At 39.3% G+C, this 19289-nt stretch overlaps 1 protein-coding gene across 2 annotated transcripts in view; it reads left to right on the forward strand.

The window, feature by feature from the left end:
• The window catches only part of CERS6 (ceramide synthase 6), a 326067-nt gene that overhangs the window by 260251 nt on the left and 46527 nt on the right, over positions 1–19289 (forward strand). For both annotated transcript variants that reach the window (XM_003824310.6, XM_003824309.6), the window contains exons 7-8: positions 4702–4830; positions 7568–7674. In XM_003824310.6, the coding sequence (XP_003824358.1) occupies positions 4702–4830; positions 7568–7674 (236 nt within the window). The remainder of the gene's footprint in view (positions 1–4701; positions 4831–7567; positions 7675–19289) is intronic.

Here is a 19289-nt window from a genome sequence, read left to right on the forward strand (position 1 = left end):
CAAGAGCAATCATTCAGAGCTGAACAATAGAAAATGTGGAAAATATTGTTCTTTTTAGGTATTCAGCTGGTTAAACTTTGAAATCTGTGTATTAAGCATAGCAAATATAAACTCAGTGAATTTCTGAATTAAGCAGTGTGTGTTTTCATTTGATTATGTTTAGGAAACAGTTTAAAATATTAGTTGAAAGGTAAGCTCTACGTTAATGGATCCATTGTTTTGAAGTAGTTATTATCTGGTAGAACACTATACTCCACATGATGGAATCTAATAACAGCTTGGAGAGAACAGATTTTATCTTTCAGTGGAAAATGTTATCAGTGCGATTTTTATTGTATGTCTAAGGCATTTTGGTATTGTCTAACTTTAATGACTTAAGAAAACCTTAGGTACTAACTGCAAAGACATCAGAATTTCAGAAGTAGGTAAAACTGGTAAGTTGCACCTGTACATAATCACTTATTAAACTCAGAGTATGGTCATCATTTCTCTTCTGCCAGTGAGCTGAGAACTAGATGTAAATGTGAGTCTAGAGGAAGGAATATAGTGGTAGGTTCTTAGGCCACTGCATTCTCAATGCTCAGTTCTGCCATGGGCAGTTAGAATTAACTGTTGGAAGACGCATGTTTCCCCTGACAGTGGAATCTACCATCAATGTGTCATGCTGTTTGGAGACTAGGTTAATTGAAAATAAGAGAAATCGTTGCACTTCATTTCTTAAATTATCTGACCTCATTTAGGAAACTAATATACTGTTTATCCTAGCAGTAAATCAATATGTATGGTTGTCCATAAATGTTAGGCACTTTCCAGGGTAGAAAATAACCTCTGGACATGTTCACTAAGCTGTAAACAGAATCATTTAAGCAATTAAAGTTGTTGAAGTTGACTTTTGAAACCCCAACCTGTAGTGACATCACCAGCTACTCAGCTGCTAAATAAAGAGGGTGCATGTGTGGGCTCTCCCACACTCGCTCCCCGCCACATATACACAAATATGAAATTAGTAAAGACTTAAAGTATTATTTAATCACTGTGGCTATGAAGCCTAGAATTATAGAATTGACAGGATAAAAATAACCTGATCCAGTCTCTTAATTGTATAGATAGCCAGACTCAGTGGCTCACGCCTGTAATCCTAGCACTTTGGGAGGCTGAGGCAGGTGGATCACTTGAGGTCAGGTGTTCGAGACCAGTCTGGCCAACATGGTGAAACCCCGTCTCTACTGAAAATACAAAAATTAGCTGGGCGTGGTGGCTCACACCTGTAATCCCAGCTACTTGGGTGGCTGAGGCACAAGAATGGCTTGAACCCAGGAGGCGGAGGTTGCAGTGAGCTGAGATCCCACCATTGTACTCCAGCCTGAGTGACAGAGCGAGACTGTCTCAAAAAAAAAAAAAAAAAAAAAGTATAGTTAGGAAATTACTCCTACCAAAAATGACAAAATTAATAAGAGTTGGATTACAAATTGGCTCTTATGAAATAGGTGTTTCATAATTGTTCAAGACACCTACATTTTTCAGTAGTCTGGTCCTGTCGATAAGACCCTGGTTTTAACATTCTTGCACTTATGTTTAAAATAGAAATTGCCTTAACCACAGACAAACCAAACAAAAAAATAATAACTGAACTGGATTGGAGAATAGAAATTAGAGACAGAGGCCTCTCTGAGTTGTGGAAAGGTGGATAGGTAAGTGAGGGTCCAGGATAGGTAAGTGGGGGTCCAGAAGAAAGTGGCTGTCACCCAGTGAATCAGGAACCAGGGCAGGAGCCATGAGAGCTAAAGGGTTACAGAGGAAAAGTACAAGGCAGTTCAGAAAAAGAGACACCACTAGGGGCCTCCTCCTTCCCCTTGGGTAGAAGATTAAGTCGAATTCACAAGGAACCGAGAAGTCTACCTAATCTAGTTTCTGTTGCCTTTGTAAACCAGATGTTCAGCTTGGCTGAACATCCACCAGCCTTAGCACTGTCACCCACACTGATTCTCAGAACAAACAGGAATAGTCCCAAGGGAATGTTGTAGGAAGGAGTTTATGAAGACATCTGTAAGAATAAAAACCTAGCCCTGTTTCATTTTCATGACTACGAGTAGTATTAGAGAGTACTTATAAGTGCTTTGTACCTATTCCAATATGATAGATAAAATTAAGTCCTTACAACCCCAGAAATAATTTTATTCTTGACCCTTAACCTCCCAATTTATATCTGAATACAAATGCTACGTAGAACAGTTACATATCAGGGATTAAATAGTAGCGTGATTACTTTTTATTCAACAAAGTTAAAATATCTTTTTAAAATAGTGGTAATAGATAAGAAGAAGCTACTAATTTTTACAATCTGTAATGTTGCTGCTCTGGCTTCTACACGTCTCTGCTTCTTACTTGACTCCAGCCACACTCACCTCCTCACTATTCCTTGAACACATCAGGATAGAAAGAGTGTGACGGGTAATGCCTTTGCCTTGGTTGTTTTCTCTGGCTTGAATATTTTCTCCCCATCTCTCTGTAAGACTAGCTTCCTCATCATCTTTAAGTCACCTTCTTAGAGAAGCCTGCCCTGGTCTAGCCCCTCTGTGTACTATTATAGTCTATCTCCCCCAGCAACCAGGACTCCTCACCCTTCTTATCATGATTGCTTCTTTTTCCCCCATAGCACATTTTTACCTTCTACTATAAGAGATGATTTACTTATATTTTTTGTCTGTTCTCCCCTACTAGATTATACAAGTTCCACAAGGGCAAAAGTACTTGTCTAGTTTGCTTACTTATTCATCCTCAAAGCCTAGAACTGTCTAGAGCATAGTAAATGCTCAATCACTATTTTTAATGAATAAATGACCATATGAATATTGACTTTTCAAGATAAAAATTTAGGTTTACTCCCCTAGATTTAACCTGCATGTTGCGCTTTTTCATAATCACGATGTGCTCATACGTCAGTTTTCGGATATGCTTTTCATTTTCTTGCTGTCTCCCCTAGAGAGAGAGAGATTCAAATAAATCTACCCTAGATGAAGAGTCTATGGGGACCTTCCTCCAGAGGCTTCAAATAGAGCAACATTTGACCTCTTCCTCCAGAGGCTTCAAATAGAGCAACATTAGGGTCAGTCTTGGCATTTAAATCTCAAAGAAATTCAGACTTACTCTGAGAGAGATATATAGATTAGATAAAAGTATGAGTAAAAGAGACACTATATTTCTAAGCAACAGAAATTCCATATCACAACAAACCATGTCCAGATGGTCAGGAGATAATATCAGAAAAAAACAATCTTCACTGAGGCCAAGACGAGGTTCCCTTGAAGCCGACCAAAATAAGGATGGTCAATTTACTGTTATTTCTGCAAAATATATTTTTTTCTAATGTCTATGGACAGATAATGATTAAAATTCAGGGCTTCAATCCCCACCAGTATGCATTATACCTAAGTAACAAGCATGCATATGTACCCCCCTGAATCTAACATAAAACAATTTTTAAAAATTCAGAGCTTGTTTGTGTAGGTCCTATCAGAAGAGCCAACATGGTAGGATTCTTATTTGAGTATCCCAACAGGCATATTCTGGGAGAAGGATGCTAACACTGAGATGCACATTCCAAGAAATCTGAGATAACAGAAAACAATCACCCCCGTCTTAATCCATTTGGGCTGCTGTGGCAAAATACTGTAGATTTGGAGTCCTGTAAACAACAGAAATTGATTTCTTATAGTTCCAGAGGCTGGGAAGTCCAAGATCAAGGCTCTGGCAGATTTGGTATTCAATGAGGGCCCATTTCCTGATTCATAGATGGTGCCTTATAGCTGTGTCTTCATATGGTGGAAGGGGCAAAGCAGTTCTCTGGGGTCCCTTTTACAAGGGCACTAATCCTATTCATGAGGGTTCTGGCCTCATGCCCTAATTACCTCCCAAATACCCCACCTCCTAATATTATCGCCTTGAGCATTAAGATTTTAACATGAATTTGGTGGGCACACAAATATTTAGACCACAGCACCACCTTAAACCTTGCTATGTGGCTTATCAACCCTTCTGTAGGCAGTGGACTGCCCAGGCTGGGAGCCATACGATGCCCTTTTCCTCTGACCTTAACCTACTGTCCCTTCATAGATGCCACACTCTGGTCAAAGACACAGCCAATACCTTCCGAAGCCCCAATCATTAGTAGTCAGAGAAGTGGTCCAGTTAAACCTGTACAGTTGCCCCAAAGATCTTCCTAAAGTTCAAATGCAAGTAGTGCCCTTCTTTTCTTGAAATTATGTAGTGATTTCTCCCTTAGCTTCAAATTATTTGGCTTGGTACAAAGCACTCTTTGTGATATGGTCTTTGTCCTGGCATTGATCGCATTCTTGGTAGTCACTGATGTCCTCCTATCTCCTGTGACCCTAAAGAAGTGCTTTGCCCTTTTTGCCATATGATGACACAGCTAGAAGTCACCATCTATGAACCAGGAAGTGGGCCCTCTCCAGATACCAAATCTGCCAGAGCCTTGATCTTGGGCTTCCACTGATCTCCTATGTGTCTCTCCCAACACGTGATGGACTCCTGGAGGATAAGAATTATACCTTATTCATACCTTATTCATCCTCAGTGCTAGGTTTGTGGAGGTTCTCAGTAAATACTGGTTCAGTGGCTGAATGGCTAAATGGAAATGTGATGTTGCTAAACTCTAATATGGATGTTTCTTCTTTCCTCAAGGACTTTGGCATTATGTTCCTGCACCACCTTGTATCTATTTTCTTGATTACCTTTTCATATGTCAACAATATGGCCCGAGTAGGAACGCTGGTCCTTTGTCTTCATGATTCAGCTGATGCTCTTCTGGAGGTAAAAGTTTTCTTTCATCTTTAAGAATACAAAATCCAAAATTTAGGAAGTCCCCAATCTCATTAGCTCTTCAATGTTATGCTAGATGGTGCTTGGGTACAATAGTAAATAACTACATTGAAACTGCTGAGTGTTTCTTTGTAGGTTAAGCTGGTGAAAATGAGATTCTAAATTAGTATGTAAACTTTTATACAAAAAAAAGTTGTTAATAAAATGCTGAAAACCTTTACTGTTCTATACTTAAGAAATGAATGATTTTACAAAGGAAAATCATTATTTGATTAGGTTTTGTTTTGTGTGTTGTAACTTTTACCCTGATTTATTGGGAAATTTTGTAAAACGCAGTTTAGTTACTAATGGAAACTATACATCCCAGTAAAATTAAGTAGGGGTCATTGTTTTTATTGCCAATATACATTTACCTAAGGTTTTTACAGTGGAAAGGGCATATGAATTGCAAATTTCATGTAGAAACTATGTTTTCTACATATGTAAGTATAAGGAATATCTGTGAAAATATTGGTTACATATGAATTGGTTACTATTATTTAGAATTCTTAAAGTGGTAAAATAAATAAATATGTTCTAGCATATTTCAAAAGGTAAAATCCCAAGGAAAACCGTGATGTGATATTTACTTTTAACTGTGGCTCCTGTGAAGAGTCATACTCAATAATGTTCATAAAGTCTTTGCATTTTATATTAAGAAATTAATATAACTGGTCAGAATTACCTTATAAGAGTACAAAGCCTGTGTAGAAATGGTTCTTACAATCTGATCTGAATTCTGATTTTTTTTTCCTTTAGGCCCACCGTTTTGCTTTAAGTGCTTTGTTTTGCCACCTTTGAAGCATTTACTATACTGTGAATGTAGACTAGACATGCCCTCAATTAATGACCTGTTATTGCAATATAAGCAGAATTCTATGCTATAAAATTTGAATCTACCATAAAGGCAATTAAGGTTTGAGGTATATACAGCACTTTGTTAAAAACTCTGGTCCTTTAGTGTTATGAAACAGAAAAATAGACCTAATGGGCTAGGTAAGTCCAACGATAATTTGTTGCTATGATTTTTAAGTGATTCAAGCTAACCTCTATTCAGCATATTTTTTAGTAGGATAAATATAATTAGTATAAGGGCAATCCCCTGGAAATGAGTTACCATTTGGTTAAATCTTAAGTTCGCTTGAATGTAGAAATTTATGCTGCAACCTAAGGCTGTACAATCAATCCTATACAATTAGCCAACTTCATTGCCTGTGGAGATGGCTGGCATGATGTTTGGTAGTGCCATGATTCAAAAAATTTCTAATCAAGTTCCACTTGTATCCAGAAAAAAAAATTCAGAAATCTCAGTCATGTGGCTTAAAAACAAATGTTCTTCATCACCTAGATTCTCTTAAACATTATAAAGTAAATAACACGTAGAGTATTCAATTAATGAGATAGGTCACCTGTCAGCTGCTCAACATGTTATCTTATGGCCTAGACGTTTCTGAAAAGTTTGTGTTTAAAGCTTATTTGTTGAATACTGGTGAAAAAATATAAAAGAAAAATTTCATGATTTACCTAGCCAGGAGAAGGTAGAAGGTACCTTTTAACATAATTTGTGGTGTTACACCTGAAGTGTTCATGAAATTAAAAGCTTATAATCCTAACTTCCACCCAGTTAATAGATATTTCCCCTTAGGAATACATTCCTCTCATAGCTTTGTGCTTTATTTAAAGCTTTTAAATTATAGCCTCTGTGGATAATGTCAACAATCTTTTCAAATCTGACTCAGTTAATTTAAGTTTCCAAGAAGTAGAAAATAATGTTATAAATTCAGAAGGCATCATGAATTTATAACCCTGTGTGTAGGTGCTGTGAATTCTATGCAAAAATGTAAAAAGAGATGATTAAGCAAAATTGTTTTCAGTCTCACCTGTTTTTAGAATCATCTGTAAAAAAAGTAGATGGTAGAGAAAGGGATGTGATTTCTTCCCTAGACTAATTTATAATATAAAAAGTCTTCACTTAAATCACTGTCATAAATTATGAGAGTACTTTTCACAGACCCTTTGAACATTAGTGGCTTTCATCTAAAAATGACCCATTCATGTAACTTTGAAAATTCTACCTAAATGGATTAGTTGAAATGACATCATCTTGACACTTTCTTCATTTCTAAGTTCATGAGAGTAAGCCAGAAAAGCATCTCCCCAGAGTACTCCTTGTGCCTGTTTAAAGAAAACCTATAATTTTAAGGAGAAAGGAAGAAAAACGCAGAAAAGCTCCATATATTCTATATAAAGTTTGTGGCCCCGGTATTTGAGATTCATAAAAAGGTTTAAAGGATTGTCCAGCACTTCTGTTTGAACTGTTAGGCCAGATTTCTGTTTTGGTGTCTCTGGCTTGCTCGTATCATCTATGATGCAAGAATCTCTTATTTTTCTCTCTGTTTTTCTGAAATCAACCATACGAATGAATTTCTCAGGTTGCTGAATATTTTATTAAATCTGTAACAGTCAGGAATTCTACTTATGGCTAATGCTGCCTTTCACTCAACTTATGGGTAATTTATAAATACTGGTGCATGATGTATGACATTTCAGTCGCAGGCTGAAATGCATAAAAATGCAGGCAATTTTATGCATCTGGTAAGGTATATCTTAAGGAGATTCATGCATATTGAAAGAAACTTTTTATTATCAGTTTAACTACATTAATATATCACATTCCTTTCTTTCATAGGCTGCCAAAATGGCAAATTATGCCAAGTTTCAGAAAATGTGTGATCTCCTGTTTGTTATGTTTGCTGTGGTTTTTATCACCACACGACTGGGTATATTTCCTCTCTGGTGAGTATGCCAGTCTCCTTCCTGATAGAGCCACCCTTTCCAAATAAGCTTTCTGAACCATTTTCCTTTTGAATTTTACCGTAAGTATTTACAGGTTTAAATATATTGGGGGGGAGAGGAAATACCTCAAGAAGCTGCTTGATTTCTTCTTCCAGAAGAGGGTTGCACTCTTTACTAATGATTTCCACAGGATAGTTGGAAAAGGATGTGGCTTGCATGGCTTCTGAAGCCACAGAAAGCCATCTGTCATAGAAGGCACTAGTCTAGAATATGACTCAAGAACCTCAGCTGTGAAGGTTGGAATTAAGAAAGAAACCGTGGTGTTGCAAACAAGTATATGACAGGAATCTCCTGTACCAGGGGTTCACAGAGGGTTGTCCCTGGATTAGCAGTAGCAGCATCACCTAAGAACCTGTTAGAAATGCACATTCTTGGCCCCACCCCAGGCCCACTGAGTGAGAAACTCTGGATATAAGTCCTGGCAGTGTGTTTTAATAAGCCTTCCTGATGATTCTGCTGCATGTTAAAGTTTGAAAACCACTATCCTAGATAATTCTTTTCATTAGCTGTATACCTTTCTAACCAAATAGAGTCTTTGAATTATATCCAAAGTCTCTTCCAGCTTTGTGTTACTTGGCAAATAGATGCTTTTCATATTTCTTCCAACTTACTGAAGAAAAACGTTGACCAAGAGGGATTCCTACTCCACCCCTGAAGAATTTCTTTAGGTTGACCTCAGTCCCCGAAACACCAATCTTCCTGTATGATTTTTTTACTCATTACTAAGCCTTCTGTTAGATCGTCATGCCTGCTATTTCCCCACCTTGTTTAAGGTATATAAAAGAGCTTTGTCAGAGGTCTTAAGGAATTCAGGATTTACTCTGTTGAGTCACTCCCTGCACAGGTAGAGGCAGAGTCAGAAAAAGAATGTGAAGTCAGATTTTAGAAAACCTTTGCTGACTCCTGGGTCTTCATTCTAAGTACTTGCCCCCATCTGTGTGATTAGCCATCTACAACAGTAAGCTTACCAGTCTAGAATATCCATTCTTTGCCTTTTCCATATTGTTTAGGTGTGGACTTTAAAATTCCAATGAGCTGCCATTTTTTGTGTGTATTTAGTGAAAATTTACTGGTCATTTGCTGCATTACCAGCACTGGGATGGTACTGGTAATGCTGATAATTCTGTTAGACATAGGGCTGCCCTTGGGGCATTTACAGTTGAATTCCTACAGGTCCTTTTAATATTCCAGTTTATAATTTGGGGTATGGGGTGGGGGAGGCCAGAGGTTATAAATTTTTTTTCCAAACATTTACTGGACATAGGTAATATAGATGGATTATCAATATTTAAATAGTTTTGGTGCATTTACTGAGGAGCTCTGTTGGCTAAATTATACATTATAGCAGATATATTTGTGTGTGTGAAATAGTGACTCACCTGTAGAGGGTAAGGTGTAATGGAGGTAGATCAGACTTTAGTTTTAAGAAGCATTTCATAGACCTATTTCCCCTTCAAAGACTGTGCTTTAGGTAGAAGAAACAAAATTATTTCCCCTGCCTTATATTCCTTTTGTTTTCAACCCATTTCTTTGGATTCACCAACAATACCTTCCAGGTTCCTCTTGACTATATTTGAATTCATCATGAGTCATCAGAATATTGGTAATTGATGGGTTTGGTAATACTTGGCTTATTCTCTGTTATATCAGCAATCCATGGTCCTCAAAGACAGCATACACCATGATTAGCCTTTTAAGAACCATGCACTGCTCCTCCAGACTTCTCTTCCAGTCACAATACATCCTTCTAGAACAACCCTGTCCAAAGGAAATATAATGCAGGCTTTATAGTAATACAATATTTTCTAGTAGCCATACTAAAAGTTCTTTTTTTTTTAAAGATGAAAGGTGATATCCATTTAAATGACATATTTAACTCAGTATATTCAAAATAGTATTTTTTTTTTTTTTAAGACAGAGTCTTTCCCTGTCGCCCAGGCTGGAGTGCAGTGGTGTGATCTTGGATCACTGCAGTCTCTGCCTCCCAGGTTCAAGTGATTCTTCGGCCTCAAGTAGCTGAGACTACAGCACGCACCACCAGGACCGGTCTAATTTTTTTTTTTTTTTAGTAGAGACGAGGTTTCACCATGTTGGCCAAGCTGGTCTCAAACTCCTGACCTCAAGTGATCCACCCGCCTCGGCCTCCCAAAGTGCTGGGATTACAGGCATGAGCCACCGCGCCTGGCCCAAAATACTATTTTAACATATCAACACATTAATATTAAAATGTTTTGAGTATCTACAGTCTTTTAATTTATATTAAATCTTTGAATTTTTTTTTTTTTTTTTTTTTTTTGGTGTGCACAAGCCACAATTTATTTAAACAGTTTGTGACTTTAAATGGTTTTTTTTTTTTTTTTAATTGTACTTTTAAGTTTTAGGGTACATGTGCACATTGTGCAGGTTAGTTACATATGTATACATGTGCCATGCTGGTTTGCTGCACCCACTAACTCGTCATCTAGCATTAGGTATATCTCCCAATGCTATCCCTCCCCCTCGCCCCTCCCCACCACAGTCCCCAGAGTGTGATATTCCCCTTCCTGTGTCCATGTGATCTCATTGTTCAATTCCCACCTATGAGTGAGAATATGCGGTGTTTGGTTTTTTGTTCTTGCGATAGTTTACTGAGAATGATGGTTTCCAGTTTCATCCATGTCCCTACAAAGGACATGAACTCATCATTTTTTATGGCTGCATAGTATTCCATGGTGTATATGTGCCACATTTTCTTAATCCAGTCTATCATTGTTGGACATTTGGGTTGGTTCCAAGTCTTTGCTATTGTGAATAATGCCGCAATAAACATACGTGTGCATGTGTCTTTATAGCAGCATGATTTATAGTCATTTGGGTATATACCCAGTAATGGGATGGCTGGGTCAAATGGGATTTCTAGTTCTAGATCCCTGAGGAATCGCCACACTGACTTCCACAATGGTTGAACTAGTTTACAGTCCCACCAACAGTGTAAAAGTGTTCCTATTTCTCCACATCCTCTCCAGCACGTGTTGTTTCCTGACTTTTGAATGATTGCCATTCTAACTGGTGTGAGATGATATCTCATAGTGGTTTTGATTTGCATTTCTCTGATGGCCAGTGATGATGAGCATTTTTTCATGTGTCTTTTGGCTGCATAAATGTCTTCTTTTGAGAAGTGTCTGTTCATGTCCTTCGCCCACTTTTTGATGGGGTTGTTTGGTTTTTTCTTGTAAATTTGTTTGAGTTCATTGTAGATTCTGGATATTAGCCCTTTGTCAGATGAGTAGGTTGCGAAAATTTTCTCCCATGTTGTAGGTTGCCTGTTCACTCTGATGGTAGTTTCTTTTGCTGTGCAGAAGCTCTTTAGTTTAATTAGATCCCATTTGTCAATTTTGGCTTTTGTTGCCATTGCTTTTGGTGTTTTGGACATGAAGTCCTTGCCCACGCCTATGTCCTGAATGGTAATGCCTAGGTTTTTTTCTAGGGTTTTTATGGTTTTAGGTCTATTTCACATTACCACACATCTAGATTTAGTTTAACTACATTTCAAGTGCTCAGTAGCCACACGTGGCTAGCTTATTGGACAGTGCAGTTCCAGAAAAGAACAACTATCACAGTAACCAGATTTGACACATTTTCTGGGGTCTGAGTATCTTGATTGACATTCTTAAGTCTGCTGTTTGCTGCGTCCGTATGAGTCAGGATAGTATACTGGTTAGCTGGGACGTTTGGACCAGTGTGCATGGGTTCAAATCCTGCCTCCACTGCTTAACACCTTTGTGCTGAAGTTTCCTCATCTCTTAAATAGGAATGATGATGATGCCCACTCACAGCATTGTTGTAAATACTAAGTGATTTTATGTCTCTATAGAGCTAAGAAACATGTCAGGTTCATAGTAATTGCTATGTAAGTATTGGCTTGTTAAGTGAGATTATTTATTTAACGTGAAAAGAGAGACCTCTTAGGAAATGAGTAAGAAAAAAAGAACAGTAACTCAATAGAAGTATTTGGAGTGGCTCTGAATAGGTATGGTTTGAAAAATATAAATGGCAAAATTATAGAAAGATTTAACCTCACCATAAGCAAATTGTAGCTTCTGGAAATACAGTCATGTACCATATAGCTATGCTTCGTGGCCAGTGATGGACCACATATATGGCAATGATCCTACAAGATTATAATGGACCTAAAAAGTTCCTATGAGAACATCATAGTGCAATGCATTCATTACTGATGTATTTGTGTTGATGCTGCTGTAAACAAACCTATTGCGCTGCCAGTCACTCCTCATTCTTCCCGCGTACCATCCCCTGGCAACCACTAACCTGCTTGCTGTCTCTGTGAACTTACATTTTGTGGTCATTTTATATAAATGGTTTCATGCAATATGCAATCTTTTGTAACAGTTCTTTCAGCTTCCTGATGTTTTCAAGATTTATCCATGTTGTAGCTTGTATCAGTACTTCATTCTTTCTTATTGGTGAATAATATTTTATTGTATGGATATACCACATTTTATTTATCCATTCATGAGGTGACAGACTTCAGGATTGTTTCCATTGTTTGGCTATTATGAATAATGCTGCTATTAATGTTTGTATACAAGCTGTTGTGTGAACACACATTTTCAGTTTTCATAGGCATATGCTTAGGAATGGAATTGCTGGATTACATTGTAACTCTAACTTTTTGAAGAACTACCAAATGTTCTTTTTCTTTAGTTTTTGTTTTTGTTTTTTGTTTTTTTTAAACAAACAAAAAAAAAAAAAACAAAAACTAAAGAAAAAGAACATTTGGTAGTGTTAAAAAAAAAAAAAAAAACCAACGGGGTCTTGCTCTGTTGGCCAGGCTGGGCTACAGTGATGCCATCATAGCTCATTGCAGCCTTGAACTCCTGGGCTCAAGTGATTCTCCTGCCTCAGTTTCTTGAGTAGCTAGGACTACAGATATGTGCCACAATACCCAGCTGATTTATTTATTTATTTGTAGAGACGGGGTCTCACTGCATTGCTTAGGCTAGTCTTGAACTCCTGGCCTCAAGCGATCCTCCAGCCTAGGCTTCCCAAAGTGCTGGTATTACAGGTATGAGCCAATGCACCCAGCCCACCAAACTCTTTTACAGAGTTGCAGCACTATTTTACATCTGACCAGCAATGTATGAGAGTTCTACTTTCTCTACTTCCTTGCCAACACTTACGATTTTTCATATTGTATTCATTTTAGTGAGTATTAAATGGTATCTTATTGTAGTTTTGACTTGCATTTCAAATTCTTTACCCATTTGTAATTTGGTTATTTGTCTTTTTATTGTTGTAAAAGTTTATGCACGATTATATATCTGAATGATGAATATAATAATGTATATTATATATAAAGGACTTATCCGATATATAATTTGCAAATGTTTTCTCCCTTACTGAGGGTTGTCTTTCACTTCCTTGATGATGTCCTTTGAAGCATAAAAGCTTTTAGATTTGATAAAGTTTGTCTATTCTTTTGTCACTTGTGTTTTTGATGTCGTAAGAAACCATTGTCAAATCCAAGGTCATGAAGATTTACTCCTATTTTTTTTTCCTAGGAGTTTTCTAGTTTTAACTCTTCCATTTAGGCCTATGCTGTGTTTTGGGGTGATTTTTGTGTATGGTAGAAGGTAGGTATCCAAGTTCATTCTTGTGTGTGTGGATATTCAGTCAGCCCCACACCATTTCTCGATTGGCTATTGCTTTTATTATGATCATCTTCAGCACGTAACTCTAACGAAGCGAACTCGTGTTTGTCACATTCCTCATTTAATGCCCTTTACTGGCTTTCATTCATTTCCACCTCTTGGAATCACACTATATTTTATCTGTGGCCTGCTTCCTAAGTTGACTCATTCGTCCTGCCTGGGAACTCTTCATCCTGTCTAATAAGCCAGGAGGTGAGACACGTTTGCACAGCCCTTTCTCCTCTCCAAGCTGGGATGCTATCCAAGGGAGTGTTGATTATTTCTGTCCAGAGGACATCTGGGATGCAACCCTCCCACACACAGGTCACCAAAACTGATCTCTCCACTGTTCCTTCCTGATGATATCACTGTCCTCTGTGGCGTCCCTGTGTAGATGGTTCCAGCCAATGCCTGGCCTTGCTGTTCCTAGGACATGGCTTACCCCAGAAAGTGCAATTTTTATATCCACTCTGTGCTGCTGTTGGCCCTGCTGACCTGTTTAATGACCCTATTTTGGAGGGGAGGATAAAGAAAGTGGCAGCTCCTCCTCTTGCCCATCACTACACTGCCCACAGCCTCACCACAGAATCCCTTGCTTTGCTTTTTCTTGTTCACAGTCTTTCCAGGATTGAGAGATAAGTAGAATATGATGGGGGAAGAGACTTTTGTTGTCAAATAATTCAGCTACCACATGAATAATTCCAGTAGAAGGAAACCCTACACCTCTAAAGACAGTCCCTTCCAGTTGCACACAGTGGCCATTATTAGAGAGTTCTGCCCCAGGCTGTCACAGTTTACCTCCCAATACTTTCTGCCTTTTTCTCCTAGTTCTGACCCTGGAACGATATACAGTGTCTAATTCCTGTTCTGTACCTCAGCCCAGCAAGTATTCAAAAAACAAAAAAATCCAAAAATTCTTACTCCCCCCTTTCCTATTATCTTCATCAAGATAAACACTGTAAATTCCTTCAGTCACATTTTTCTCTGGCTTTCATGCTTGTCTTTTCTGATTCTGAATTTTATTGTATCAAATCATCTGGGAACATTACATCAGTTCTTCAAAATGTAGTTTTCTCTACCAGTTGTCTTAATAATACCTTATTTTGAATCAGTACTTGTATGATTATGTCATATAATGACTGTGAAATAATCTTGTTAATACTGTTATGAGTTTCCTCCAGGTACACGTGATGGTAATCTTTGTAGAAGCATCAGCTTCTCACATTTTACTAACATATGAAACTCTGAAATTGTAACTTCATAATATGACCATCCTAGAAGCCAAGATAATGTGTCTGTATTTCCTGTTCTCTGTAACATCATTCTTCTTCCGTAATTACATATCTTTTTGCTAAGACCTGAGCAAACATATGAATAGGTTTACTATATCAAGAGTCTTACTGCTTTACCAGTTTTATCAAATAATCAAATATTTAGTGGGTCTCTCAGGATTTATCTGGTAGGGATTCCTTCCTAATGTGTCCAGAATTGGTGGGTTCTTGGTCTCACTGACTTCAAGAATGAAGCCGCGGACCCTTGCAGTGAGTGTTACAGCTCTTGAGGTGGTGCATCTGGAGTTTGTTCCTTCTGATGTTCGGATGTGTTCGGAGTTTCTTCCTTCTGGTGGGTTCGTGGTCTCGCTGGCTCAGGAGTGAAGCTGCAGACCTTCGCAGTGAGTGTTACAGCTCTTAAGATGGTGCGTCTGGAGTTGTTCATTCCTCCCAGTGGGCTCGTGGTCTCGCTGGCTTCAGGAGTGAAGCTGCAGACCTTTGCGGTGAGTATTATAGCTCATAAAAGCAGTGTGGACCCAAAGAGTGAGCAGTAGCAAGATTTATTGCAAAGAGCGAAAGAACAAAGCTTCCACAGTGTGGAAGGCAACCTGAGTGGGTGGCCACTGCTGGCTCGGGCAGCCTGCTTTTATTCTCTTATCTGGCCCCACCCACATCCTGCTGATTGGTAGAGCCGAGTGGTCTGTTTTGAGAGGGCGCTGATTGATGCGTTTACAATCTCTGAGCTAGACACAAAGGTTCTCCACATCCCCACCAGATTAGTTAGATACAGAGTATCCACACAAAGGTTCTCCAAGGCCCCACCAGAGTAGCTAGAAACAGAGTGTTGACTGGTGCACTCACAAACCCTGAGCTAGACACAGGGTGCTGATTGGTGTGTTTACAAACCTTGAGCTAGATACAGAGTGCCGATTGGTGTATTTACAGTCCCTGAGCTAGACATAAAGGTTCTCCAAGGCCCCACCAGAGTAGCTAGATACAAAGTGTCGATTGGTGCATTCACAAACCCTGAGCTAGACACAGGGTGCTGATTGGTGTGTTTACAAACCTTGAGCTAGATACAGAGTGCCAATTGGTGTATTTACAATCCCTGAGCTAGACATAAAGGTTCTCCAAGGCCCCACCAGAGTAGCTAGATACAGAGTGTCGATTGGTGCATTCACAAACCCTGAGCTAGACACAGGGTGCAGATTGGTGTGTTTACAAACCTTGAGTTTGAGACAGAGTGCCGATTGGTGTATTTACAATCCCTGAGCTAGACATAAAGGTTCTCCAAGGCCCCACCAGACTCAGGAGCCCAGCTGGCTTCACACAGTGGATCCCCCACCGGGGCTGCAGGTGGAGCTGCCTGCCAGTCCAGTGCCGTGTGCCTGCACTCTTCAGCCCTTGGGTGGTCGATGGGACTGGGCGCCGTGGAGCAGGGGGTGGCACTCGTCGTGGAGGCTCCGTCCGCACAGGAGCCCACGGAGGGGGTGGGAGGTTCAGGCATGGCGGGCTGCAGGTCCCAAGCCCTGCCCCACGGGAAGGCAGCTAAGGCCCAGCGAGAAATCGAGCGCAGCGCCAGTGGGCTGGCACTGCTGGGGGACCCAGTACACCCTCCGCAGCCGCTGGCCCGGGTGCTAAGCCCCTCATTGCCCAGGGCCAGCAGGGCCGGCCGGCTGCTTCAAGTGCAGGGCCCGCCAAGCCCACGCCCACCCGGAACTCCAGCTGGCCTGCAAGCGCTGCACGCAGCCCTGGTTCCCACTCGTGCCTCTCCCTCCATACCTCCCTGCAAGCTGAGGGAGTGGGCTCCAGCCTTGGCCAGCCCAGAAAGGGGCTCCCACAGTGCAGTGGTGGGCTGAAGGGCTCCTCAAGTGCCGCCAAAGTGGGAGCCCAGGCAGAGGAGACGCCGAGAGCGAGCGAGGGCTGTGAGGACTGCCAGCACGCTGTCACCTCTCACTAACACATCCTTAAATAATTTGATTGTTCCTTTATTAAATGACATCTGTAGAATCAGATAGTTTCACTGTTGATACAATTAACAACAGACTTTCATATCAATATCTTTTTCAAATACATACTTATTTTTCCCAGATGGTGCTGTATGTAGTCAGGATCAAATTTTAGCCAAGTCTTTATTTATCATATACTTTTAAAGATTTGGGTTTGTAGTCAGTATTCAAAAGCTTCAATGGTATATATTGGATACATGTTGCACTACTATTATCAAACGCAATCACTGGTGCCCCACCTACTTGCCATCACTCAAAGTGTTAAAAGTTTAAATATTTTCTCTTGTATTTAAATTTTTGGAAAGTCATGTCTAGTTAGCTCTCCTCAACTCAAAAATCTATGCATTGTAGCCTTTACTTTGTAGTCACACAGTCAGTGATCTGATCCTTTTTGAGAGTAAATCTACCCATCATTGTAAGCTGTTACAATTTTCATTGATCTGCATCTCTCTCTCTTATAGTCCACTTATGTGTAATCTCTACGTTCCTAACAATTTCCCGTAAAAGCTGTGGTTTTAATATGGCATAGATTGTACTCAAACTCATTGTAACATCCATCAACAGTGCCTTACAGTGTCTACTCAGTATTTGTTAAGTGAATTAGGTACTCTTTAATTATAAATGGTCTCATGTCCATTTTCTTAGTTGATTTCCTTAAATCTTTGCGAAGAAAGATAGGTGCAATTTCTCCATTAATACACAGAGAAAGCAGATTCAATTAGTCAGTGATTCACTGGGCTCTCTGGACTCTGGTCTCCTAATATCAGTTCAATTCACCAGGTGCTTACTATGTTCCATTTGTCCTTTCTACAATACAATATTCTCTTATTTAAGGCCATAAAGCATTTGATGAGATACATTTTTGGTGGTAGTTCAATAAAAAATGGTCATTTAAAAATGATTGCCTCTGTCGTTCTGCCCCAGTCAAGATAACATATTGCAAACGTTATCATCTATCAGTGATACATTAGAATCTGGTAAAGAAAGGAGAAAATTCACAAAGATGCTGAAAGAGAAGTGGCATGGTACAGTGGCTAGAAAGGCTGCTTGTTTTGAGTCACATTTCTCCTCCCACAGTGTCTGAAGACCAGATGTGTGATTTCTCTGCACCTATGTCCTCATCGGTAAAATAATGGTAAATACTCTACCTACCTTACCAAAAATGTTAAGGATCAAGTGTAATAGTATTTTACAAACTATAAAATTCTTTATAAATATTAGGCATTTTTCAAAATGTGGTGTTATTGTTAAAGATATAAATTCTCATTATAGCCAAGTGGTCAGAAGTTCTTATTATATTTTATAACCTCCTACTAGTCTATATTAAGGAATCATAACCATAGATACATCTGAAATAAAATTCTAAAATGGTCTATCCAATTATGAGGCTTAAACTGTCTCATTTTCGTGGCTTCTGTTCTCAGTACTCAGTGAGCATGTAATATTGAAACTGTACCAGTTTGCCATATTCTCACAAATCCCAAATGAATGGGCATATCACTGTTGCCAGAACCTCTTCCCATGGCCAGTTAATGATTTTCCACATCTCCAGTCATGTCCCATGAAGTGCCAAGGCCTTGGCTACAGGAGGGTTAGAGTCAAATACGTACCTTTACTGGTCAGCTACTATTCAGACAGAAGCATCTGCCTTCTCAGAATGTTGCTTTCTGTTGCTCTGTTCACTGAAAAGTAGGGGAATTATCTGTGGATTTGTTCTCTCTGAAGATTTCTACAATTAAAAAAAAAAAAAGTTGGCTGGGCATGGTGACTCACGCCTGTAATCCCAGCACTTTGGGAGGCCGAGGTGGGCAGATCACGAGGTCAAGAGTTTGAGATCAGCCTGACCAACATGGTGAAACCCCATCTCTACTAAAAATACATAAATTAGCCGGGTGTGGTGGCATGCGCTTGTAGTCCCAGCTACTCAGGAGGCTGAGGCAGGAGAATCACTGGAACCTGGGAGGCGGAGGTTGCAGTGAGCCGAGATCGCGCCACTGCACTCCTGCCTGGAGACAGAGCGAGACTCCATCTCAAAAAAAAAAAAAAAAGTTACAGAGGAGACTCAGTCATCCTTTTACCATTTTCCATGATAAGATTTGAAATTCATCTAGACATGTAGGAGATTAGCTTTTTATCTGATTTATTTTTCAAAATGTATTTTACCAAAGTGGCATGGCTTATATGCTTTTCTGAATTGTTGATAAGGAACAGATTAGTCTCAGACTTCACACATTTGAGAAACCTGACTTTTCATGCAATCCCTTGACAAATTTGCTCTGAAATTTGCCTTGGTGCTGGTCTATGTTAAATATATTAGAAAGATTTGAAGGATGAAACCTGATATCTTTTGGGCATAAGGTATTTTGGTGTGTTTTTAGTAATTCTTACATCTATCAGCATTGTTTAATACCTTCACAGGATGTGAAAGAGGTTAGATGGAAATAATGTGTGTTGAGATGTCTCTTTCAGATGAACATACGAATTTTAATGTAATTTCAGGATTGAAGGGCTAGACCAGAGGTCCACAAAGTATGGCCTGTAGGACAAAGCAGTCCACTGTCTGTTTGTATCAGTAAAGTTTTATT

This window comes from Pan paniscus, chromosome 13, assembly GCF_029289425.2.
Source record: "Pan paniscus chromosome 13, NHGRI_mPanPan1-v2.0_pri, whole genome shotgun sequence".
Classification (NCBI taxonomy): domain Eukaryota; kingdom Metazoa; phylum Chordata; class Mammalia; order Primates; family Hominidae; genus Pan; species Pan paniscus.